The sequence below is a fragment of the Vulpes lagopus genome, chromosome 18 (assembly GCF_018345385.1).
Source record: "Vulpes lagopus strain Blue_001 chromosome 18, ASM1834538v1, whole genome shotgun sequence".
Classification (NCBI taxonomy): Eukaryota; Metazoa; Chordata; class Mammalia; order Carnivora; family Canidae; genus Vulpes; species Vulpes lagopus.
Window position 1 is genome coordinate 31,971,052 of NC_054841.1, and position 10,673 is coordinate 31,981,724.

General features: G+C 54.2%; 1 protein-coding gene across 1 annotated transcript; it reads right to left on the reverse strand.

The window, feature by feature from the left end:
• Nucleotides 1-1,330: 1,330 nt before the first annotated feature.
• On the reverse strand, nt 1,331-10,314 carry LRRN4 (leucine rich repeat neuronal 4). Its single transcript, XM_041732078.1, is given in 5 exon segments — nt 1,331-2,745; nt 2,747-3,071; nt 4,454-4,591; nt 7,918-8,122; nt 9,230-10,314. Coding segments are annotated over 5 exon segments (2,445 nt in total). The 5' UTR covers nt 9,882-10,314; the 3' UTR covers nt 1,331-1,620.
• Nucleotides 10,315-10,673: the final 359 nt, after the last annotated feature.

A 10,673-nucleotide genomic window follows, 5' to 3' on the forward strand; every position in this document is an offset into this window, starting at 1 on the left:
ATGTGATGAAACTTGGAATCACCTTAGAATTTTAGAAAGCCTTTTCAAAACTTCAAATACCTATTCAGGTCAAACCTGGATATACTGACTTTATGCAGCATGTTTTTTTGTGCTACAGCACATTTTGGAAGCAAGATATGTGAGAATCAAACTTGATTTTTTTTTTTTTAAACAAATAAATGCTGGTTGGGTTGAATTGTGTCTCCCTAAAAGATATGTTCAGGTTCTAAGCCCTGGTACCTGTGAATGTGACCTTATTAGAAATGGAATCTTTTCAGAAGTAACCCTGGATGATAAAGTCCTATTGGATTTGGGTAGGCCTTAATCCAATGCCTAGTGTGTCCTTATAAGATGAGGGAAGTTTGACTTTGGGTATATACTGGAAGAAAATGAAATCATCTTGAAGAGGAGATCTGCACCCTTATGTTCACTACAGCATTATTTATAATAGCAAAGACATGGAAATAACCCAAGTGTCAATGGATGAGTGGATAAAACGTGTGTGTGTGTTTATAAAATTTATCGGCTGAATGTTACTCAACCTTAAAATGGAAATCCTGCCATGTGTAATGATAGGGATGGAACTTGAGGGCATTATATCAAGTGAGATAAGGCAGAAAAGGACAAATTCTGTTTGATTCCACTTTTATATATAGAATCTAAAAAACAAACCAAAACCCAGCTCCTAGAAACAGCAGTAGATTGGTGGTTCATACTGGTGGAAGACAATGGATGAATGTGATCAAAGGGTATAAACTTTCAGTTACAAGATGAGTAGGTTCGGGAGATTTAATGATCCTCAGAAGACAGCATGATGATTATAGTTAATGTATACTTGAAAGTTGCTTATAAAGTGGATCTTAAGAGTTCTTAGCACACATCAAAATAACCATGTGAGTTGAAGGATGTGTTGACTAAGTATTTTGTAATCATTTCCCAATATATGGGGGTATCAAGTCCTTACACTGTATACCATAAGTGTACGCAGTTATATGTCAGTTATATCTCTGTAAAGATGGAGGGCGAAATAATTTTTAAAGAGGGAAATTTGGACACAGAATGCCATAAGACAATGATGGCATAGAATGGATTTATCTGCAACCCAGGGAACACCAAGGATTGCCAGCAACCAGGACTGATACGGAATAATTCTCAAGATTCTCCAGAAGAAACCAGTCCTATGGATACCCTCGGTTGTGGTTTTCTTGCCTGAACTGTAAAAATAGATTTCTGTTGTTTTAAGCCACCCAGTTTGTGATCATTGTTATAATAGTGACAGAAACGTAAAATAAATACTAATGTAGAAAATTAAAAATCTGGAGCCACATAATTTTTATAAAATCACTTTTTTAAAGTTGGCATAACAGTGAAAAGAGGATGTAGTAAGACATATAATCCATAGTCATACAAATCGTGAAGGCACCGTTTGATGCAACTGAGAGCAAAATGCTTTGGCCTCTAGCTAGAGCCTTGAGGTTCTTTTTTGTTCATTTCTTCTCTTAAAAAAAAAAAAGATCCTGAAAGTCACCTTATTATGCTTTGTTAAGAAAAGGAGTTCATAGTTTCTTTGACCACTTAGACTGTGGAGAAGTACAGTAAACTGACTTTAGAAAGGGCAGCTTATCCTTGCGTTTCTCCGATGCTCCCAGAAGACTGCAGTTTCGGTAACAAAGCTAGAAGCGCATTTTTTCGCCAATAACCCGGATGGCGTCGGGAACCGTAACCAGTAGTTCCCCCTTCTCCCCAGTCCACCGGAGTGGATTCCTTGAGTAACCTCTGCCTTAGCTGAAGCTTGACCAGGGCCGTACCTCCCTGCAGTGACTTGAGAATGTCACCTCGATATGGCCAAGGGGGCTGGACCGCACGAACCGCGGCGTCTCCTCCTCCTTTCACACGCAGCCTATTGCCGCCGACACGGGGGGGTGGGGGGGGGCGCGGGGGCGCGGGGGCGCGCGAACCCCAAGGCGTCTGGAGGAGCGGAAGGCGGGGAGCCCGTGGTTCCTCGCCCGCGCGCCCCGGGCCGGCGGGAGCGGCGGGCGCCGGGCTACGAGCGGCCCCGGGGCTCGGGCGGCGGCCCGAAGGCGGGGTTCCTGTAGGCCGCCAGGTGCGTGGCGCGGCGCGGCGGGCGCGGCGGGCGCGGCGCGGCGGGCGGCGCCGGCGGCACACGCAGAGCGCGAGCAGCAGGGAGGCGCCGAGCAGCAGGCCGCAGGCGGCGCACAGCCCCGCGAGGACGAGCGCGAAGCGGGGCCTGGTGGTGAAGGCGGCGCAGGCGCGCGGCCGGCTCAGGCCCGCGGGGTTGGCGGCCAGGACGCACACGCGGTACGCGGTGGCCGGCGAGAGCCCGTGCAGGGCGTGCTGCCGCGCCGTGGCGCAGAGGCCGGCCACCACCGACAGCGACCGGTTCCCCGCGCCCTCGCGCGAGTAGCGGATCTGGTAGCCGCGCACCGCCGAGCTGGGGGCGCACCAGCGGACGAGCGCCGACGTGTCGCCGACGTCGGTGACCGCCTGCAGCCGGGGCGGGTCCGGGGCCGTGTCCTCCCCGCTGAGGCCGGGGCACCGGCACCGCCAGCGCCGCTGCAGCTCGGCGCACGGGGTCTGCAGGTGCCTGCAGGGGTGGTAGTCGCAGGGCACGTCCCGCGGGGGCGCCGCCGCCGGCCCCTGCTGCCCCTGCCCCTGCCCCTCCTCGCTGCCCCCCGCGCCCTCCTCCTCCTCGCTGGAGTCGCCCAGCAGCAAGATGGGAATCGGCGCCCTCGGAAGGACTCGGGTGGGGAGCCCGAGGGGAGGCCTGCGGGCGGCGGGCGGCGGGGGGCAGCCCCGGGCGCGGGCTGGCGGGCGGAGCCCCGGGGACGCCGCCTCCGGCTGCCGCAGGCCGAGCGGGGCGGACGCTGCTCCGTGGGGCGGCGGCGCGCGGGGTCGGCGGCGCGCGGGCGAGGGGCTCGGAGGGCCGCGTGGCATCGGGGACGGCGGTGCTTCGGGCCCAGGGGCAGGCGGCGGGCAGCCGGGACAGCGGAAGAGGGGCCGCGGGGACGCCTTGGGGTCCTGAGGCTGCGACGCACGCCGTGTCTGCTGCCCTGGAGGGGACCCAGCAAGTTAGAAGGCGCCTGGAGGCGGGGCTCACCTCGCTGACCCTGGGGGCAACCTGTGGAGGAGGGAGGCTTCCCTCATCATCCCGGTGGGCAGAGAAGCTCAGCAAGAGGAACTAGCTGCCCAGGACGGCGCTGGCAGAACCCGAACCCAGGGCCGGCCGGGGAATGGGGGTTGCCAGTCTCCAGGCAGTCTGCCGTTTGGTAGCCGACCGTCCGCTTCCTGGCTGACCACTAGTAACAACACCCGATGCTCGCTGACATTTTCTGAGCGCTTGCCAAATGCCAGTGACTACTGGTAGCACTTTTATCGTATGAACTAATTTAATCCGTATGACCCTATGAAGCAGCCACTATGATCCCATTTTACAGATGGGGAAGTAGAGGCACAGAGTGGTCAAGCAATACAGCCGAAATCAACAGTGGTAAGTGGTGCGAAGAGGCAGCACTCTCAACCTCTTCATTAAAACTAGAGTGAGACCCTTCACGGCAAAGGATCTGGGTCCTTTGGAGGTAACATGAAGGGGATGGGAGCCCCACTTCACAGCTGGGTTTGGGTGGGACGTGAAAAAACAACCACACATGATGCTGGGAAGGGTCTCCTGAAGTGAGCTGCAAGGAGGACGGGTTTGCTTGTGGAGCTGGTGTGAGGGTTCTTGTCACCGGAGGTGTCCCTAGCTGCCCCCATTCTCTCCTGGTGGCTAGTCTGGGCATGGCTCCCCACTGCAAAAACAGCTCATCTGGCCAACACCCAATGGGAAGTCTTTGAAGGACTTCTTTTTCCCCTGGTCCACAAGAGCTCTGTAAGCCCATTGGCCTTAGACTGAATGATGCAGGAGACCAGCTGCATCTTGGGGAACTCACTAGGGGGGCCCAGTGGTTAAGAGCACAGTTTTGAAGGAAGACACATCCTGCCTCCTTCATCCAACAGCTGCTTGACCCTAAGCAAGCACCTCCCCCTTTGGGCCCCAACCCACTTGTCCATAAAATAGAACAAAGATAAAACTATCTTGGCAGAGAGGATATAGCTGTTCACTTAGCCCATTTTTTCCCCCTACTGGGCACAAAACTAGACTATCTTTCCCAGCCTCCCTTGTAGTGGATGTGGCCTGCCGACTGTCATCGAGCCACTGAGGTGAGAGTGGAAGTGATGAGCCCCACCTCCTGGCTTTGCCCCTTTGAAACTGCCATGTCTGTTCCTTCCTCCATGCTCTGTGCCACTCTGGCTGGCTGGAATGAAGAGCCTCCCTCGCTGGGGGGCCCTGAGTGTGACTACATGGGGGATGGCCACCCTGCCCAAGATGAGCAAGACAAGATGAGCTGTGAGAACTCAGCTCCCCTCTTAGTCATCTGCTTTGTAAATGTATTACCTGCTTAGGATGGTCCTCTTTGCATCCCTGAGGAGCCAGGACAACTCACAGCTGCAAATGAGGGGGTTGCCAAAGAGGCTGATGGATAGGACCTGGGAGGAATGCAGGTTCCAAGGAGGGAAGGAACTCAAGTTGCAGCTGAAACACAAAAATTAATTAAGTCAGGCCTTAAAAATCAAGTCAAAACTACTCCCAGAGAGCCATGGTGGTTTCATTGCAAAACCATTCTGTTAGGGGTTAGATGACACCACTTTGGACAAAACTCTTTAAAGACCCTAGACTTCATTTTTTATCATCTGTCAAGATACCAGCCCAACTCAGTCACTATCACCCCTCCTATCGAATGGAGACAATACTCCCCTGCCCGTTTGTTACATCAGAAAGAGTCTGTGATAATGAAACTGCTTAAAAGTGTAAATCTCTACATAAAAGTGAGATATTGTTATTATAGACCAGTCACAAGAGATGGAAGAAGTTGTTTATTAATGAGAACACTCTTAAAAAAAAAAAAAAGAACACTCTTGAATATATACTATGGCAGTTGAACTGAGTGCTGATGGCACTCAGCACCAGTCCTTTGGTGGAAGACACCTCAATGAAAAAAAAAAAAAAAAAAAAAAGACACCTCAATGAAGTGTATCAGTTAAGCTCTGGCTGAGTAGAAATTTCCCCAAAACTTAGTAGTTTAAAATAACAAATGTTTGTTCTTAGGAGTCTGTGGTTCTTGTGGTCTGGGTCAGGTCAGCTGGGGCTGGAAGATTAGGCTGGCCTCATGTCTATGGAGCCTCAGCTAGGTTTGCTGGGGCCCCCTTCCATGTACTCCTCATCATTCAGGAGGCTAGCCCAGGCTAGTGTACATGGTGGTGGTGGTGTGGTGGGGGTCCCCACCAGCCAGGAAGGGAAAGCTCCAGTGCTCAACCACTTTCAAGTCTTTGCTTATGTCACTTTTGTTAATGTCTCACTAGCCTAAGCAAGTCACATTGCCACGTCCAGGTTCCAGAGGTGGAGAAAAGACTCTACTTCTTGATGGGAGGAGCTGCAGTCACATTGCAAAGGGTGTGTCCGCAAGGATGGGAGGAATTCCTGGGGCCATTTTGCAACGGGTCTAGCACACTCAGCAATGACAGGGCCCCTCTCAATCCTCGGTTCTTTCTTCCCTAGAGTCTTACAGAGCATTTGGCCTGAACTTTCTCAATTCCTTGAGTCTCCTGGCTTCTTTTACACATACTTATAATTCATCTTGAGCTACAGGTGCTGTACTTGACTTTCAGGTTTCTTCTGACTAAAGGCTGGCTTTCTCCACCTGCCTGGGAACCTTCTGCCTTCCTCAACTACTCTGTGGGAGAAGCTCATGTGCTAGGTGAGGAAGGACCGACTCCTCAGATCTGCTCTAACACTCCAGGGTGATGGAGACCTGACACTTGTCCCCTCTGGAACACCAGATATATGTGTGTGCTATTTATATTGATTCTTAATGCACATATGTGAGTATATACATATATGCATGCTTGCTTTCAGCAGATTTCACAGAGCTAGAGTGGAATCTTAGGATGAGAGTTTACTTAGTACTTCAGCATGCCAGGGAAATATTTTTCTTTTTGCCTGAAGGGGGAGAGGGAAAGGATCATCATATTTTTGAACAGGTAACATTGCCCAGTACTTTACATTCATCATCTCGTTGACATCATTCTGACAATATAGTGACATAATAATATTCTGCTCATTTTTCAGGTAAGGAAAATGAGTCCTTTCCTTATCTGGTGGCCCTTTCTGCCACCTGTGCAACTTGCATGTGATAAAATCAAGTTGAATCACCACCTACTTGGGGCTACAGGAGGGCCTGGCTCACATCCTGGTGTGTGTTGCATGTCTCTCCATTTGAACTACAAAGACCTAGTGTGAAAGAGGTTTTATTTGCTCTCCTAAATAACCTCTTTTCACTTCTTTGCTGAAATACTGCCCCTCCCTCCTGCATGTCAGAGGGGACTGTTGGAGGGCTTTGGGCACACTGGGTTGGCAGAGCAGCCAGGGAGGTGGCCATCCCCTCACCAGTGGGTGCTAACTATGCTAGGGCAGCCAAACATGACTGGGTATTTAGAACAGCCTCCCCAGGGGAGGGGGCGGATGGGCTAAGGAGAGCCAAGAGTAGGCCAGGCTAAGAGGGAGAGAGGGCCCAGCGGGGCAGATGGAGAGGCTTGAGAGCACAAGAAAGCAAATGGCTCCTTCCCCCACACTGGAGCACAGGTGGTAGAGCAGGGGGGAGAGGGGCCTAGGATGAGCCAGAAGGGGTTCAAACTTCTCCTTCAGGCCATGGGAAGCACTGCAAGGTTTTCAGTTGGCAGGAGGCTCAATCAAATTATGATTTAGACCGACCTCTTGCCTCAATGTGGTGACAGGGTTGCAAGTGTTCTTAACCTGGGGTCTGCAGAGACAAGGTGTGTGAAAGTGGATGGAGTCAGGATTTGAGCTGTGGCTCCTCATCTGATACCTTATCCACAAGTCTGAAGCTCAGAAGAGGAGTCAGAGCCAGAGAGGATATCACTCTCACCAACATCACCACCACCACCACCATCATCATCATCACGATTACCATCACTATCACCAATTCACCATGACTACCAACGTCAACACCATTACCACCATCACTGTCGCTGCCATTATTCCCATCACCTTCTTCACAGCCACCATATCATCTTCACGAATGGTAGAGCACGCACCATGTGCCAGACACTGAGCTAAGTGCTCTGCATGTTTGGTTTCCTTTTCTCTCATGACAAACCTCAAAGTGAATATTCTGGTTGTGGCTGGAGCTAGCAGAGAAAAGAAAGAAGTGGCTACACTGAAAGTGATGATGGAGGCAAAGGTGCTTCCCAGGGCCCAGATAAGGGCTCCCATGAAAGGAGGTGGCTTGGGGTCATCTGCAAAGGGATTCTGCTTCTCCTGTTGAAGTCAGGACAGTAGCTGCTCTTGATAAGGAAGGTAAATACAGTGACACTCTGGACAACCAGGCCTGAAAGGACTGATCCTGGGTCCCAGCTGCAAGTAGGACCCTTCTACTCCCTCACCTTTCCTCCCTGGACACATTCAAACTTTGAAAGGGCTGAATTGCATAAATACCTGGGGTGGCAGAGGGGAGGTGGCGGGGGGAGGCTAGTGGATCCAGAAATAGAGAAGCACCTGATGCCTCATCCCCTCTTCCCCCAGCAAGTTTCTCAGCCTGGGCTTAAAGGAAACTTTACATGCATGAGAGTTTCTTGCACAGTTATTAGGCCAATGTACTATCTGGTACCCGACCAAAATATCACCCAAAGCACGAGGAAGCACAGAAATCCAGAGAGGATGCGAAGGAGCAGAGGGAGAGGAATTAAGGTCTGGTCAGTGCTATACAATGCTTACACGCGTTCAGCTTGGTGCAATGGGCAGAAATCAGTTATGTGATTCACATGTGTCTTAGAAACACTTACTTCTGGAGTAGAAGGACCTGTAGGCAAGGAGTGTCTTGGAAGATGTGCGTGTGGACAGAGCTAAGTGCTGAGGAGTCTTGACAATCCAACTGCCGCAGGTTTGGGTTCATCTTGAAAATGTCCCCCTCCAGGATTCTCAGCCTGGGCATCTTCCTCAGGTAGAGAGATGTGAGGTTCTGCAGGTCTTTGATCCACCCTGACTGCACTGAAATACAGAGGGGAAACTGCCCACTACCCAGGAGGGCACACACCCGAGAGGCTGACACAGCATTACAGAAACGATGAAAGGGACAGGGTGAGTTGTAAAGGCCATTGCTGAGTATGGGCACAGTTAGCAGCTTTGGGAAGCTCAGGAGCATGGACCACTTCAGCTGGAAGAGCCCTCAGAGGTGACCAGTTTGTCCTTCCTTCCAGCCCTGGAGGCAGCCAAAGTCAGGGAGGAGAATGACAGGCCCAGGGCCACACAGCTGGGAAAGGATGGAGCGAGGACTTGAACCCAGGATAGGGTCTCCAAGGTTTCTCCTGCCTCATCCTCTTGTTGGAACTCCACAGTGAAATACCCCAGGCTTCGCTCTAATGGCTACTGAGAGTGGTGACATTTTTGAGAGAGGTAAGGAAGGAGGAGAGGAGGAGCAAGGCTGGATGAGGCCCAGAAACCTAATTTTGTGGCTCCCCTAACAAATGGAGGATGTACCACTTCCCCTGCTCCCCATTCCCGCTCCTTCTTCTGTCTGTAGTGGAACCGGTGATTATAGGCACGCGAAGTGTTTTTTAAAAAAGTAAAAACCAACCTTGTGAATCAGTCAAAACATGCCAAGTACAGGGGAAGTGGTACTCACTTCCCTCCTGTGTCTTATTTGAAGACTCAACGTTCACAGAAACAATTTGGGCCAAACAAAGTAGAAAAATCCATGAATTCATCCTCAGGGCACCTGTTGCTTCAGGTTACCTGCACGCTTGGTGCCAAATTCACTCATTAATCGCCCCGAAGCCCTGCCTCCACTCCCCCGCCCCGCCGGCCTCGCCCGCTCTGCTGGGTAGTAGCAGAGCAGCGGAGTGGCTCAGGCTGGGCTCTGGACCCCGGATGCCCGTTGGGATCTGGAGCTGCGAGACCGCGGGCGTTCATCGTTCCGTGCCTCGCTCCCCTCCTCTGCAAAGCGGCGACAGGAATCACAGTCCCCACCTTCGAACAAGGCCCGCTGGGCTCCGGAAATCGAGGAGAGGAGCCGGGTCGCCACCCGCTAGGGAGGCCCCCCGCACCCCCCAGCCCCCGCCCGCCGGGGGCGCCCTCCCAGCCCCGCTGCGAACTCACCGCGCTCCAGGAACGTGCCGCTCAGGTCCAGGACCTCGAGCGCGCCGCCCGCGCCCGCGAAGGCCCCGTCGGCGATGCCCGCCCCGGGGTGGCGGCCCAGCGCCGTGCAGGACAGGTTGAGGAGGCGCAGCGCGGGGAGGCAGGCGAAGGCCCGCGGCTGCAGCGCGCGCAGCGGGTTCCCGGCCAGCCCCAGCGAGCGGAGGCCGGGCAGCGCGGGCCCGGCGCACGGCGGCAGCGCGGCCAGCCGGTTGTGGCTGAGGTCCAGCGTGTGCAGCGCGGCCGGGCCGCCGGGGCCCCAGCGCAGCGCGGCGATGCGGTTGTGGCTCAGCGAGAGCACCCGCAGGCGCGGCAGGTGGCCGAGCTCGGCGGCGCTCAGGGCGCGCAGCAGGTTGCGGCTGCCGTCCAGGCTGCGCAGCGCGGGCGGCAGGCAGGCGGGCAGGCGCTCCAGGCTGCGGTTCGCGAGGCTCAAGGTCGAGGCTCCCGCGGCCGGCAGCCCCTCGCAGGGCGAGGCCGTGGCGTTGCCGGCCCCGCTGGCCCGGGGGTCCTGCGGGGTCAGCCGGAAAGGGGGGCCGCTCTCCGGGGGCGGCCCTGCCCAGCCGGGGCGCAGCGCGGTGGGCAGCAGCAGCGGCAGCGGCAGCAGGGCCCACCACATGGTGAGCGGCTGCGGAGAGAAGAGCCCCGCAGCCTGTGAGCCCGCAGAAGCCCTCCTGGAAGGGGCAGGTATGCCCCTCTACTCTCCGGCTCCGAGGGCCGCACAGGCCCTGGATGTTCCCTGAAGGACGCCGGACGCTCCTGCCGCACCTCCTGCCCTCCCTGCTCCCAGTGATGCCTTTCCCTCTCATTCGCTGAGGGCTAGCATCCACAGGTGACGTCCTGCAGGAGGCCTCCTCCATCTGTCCCCTCCTGCCTGAACCTCCAAGGAACCTCCTCCCTTGTTCCCATTGCATGAGCTTCTGGAGCGAAGGGACCGTGTCCCTTATTGCTCTAAACTTTCCCCAGGTGCCCAGATGCTGCTCCAGAAACATCTGTTAATAATGAGCCAGTGAATGACCTCAGTCGGGAGAAGCTCTGCTGGAATAGAAGCATGGGACTTTCAGAAGACTTTGACAATTCCAGCAAAACTCACTTGCCCTCGTTTTTCCCCTTAGAAGGGTTCAGCCACAAGGGAGTCCCATTTGCATCTGACCTGGTTTGCAGGTCATATTTTAAAATGAGTTCAGAGGGCAGAACTTCCTCTTGAGAGGGCACTCAGGGTTGCCTTTGGGGAAGAAAAGAGCCCCCAGAAAGTTGTGAGGCATGGGAACCCAGAGTCATGCATTTCCTGGCCTCATGCTGGTTCCAACGACAGCCAGGACCCCTGAGGTCAACCTTGCCTTAGGGGGGTGGCTGCAGGCTCCTAGGTGTGGAGTTTCTAGAGCAGCTGGGGGACCGGAGAGGGGTAGAT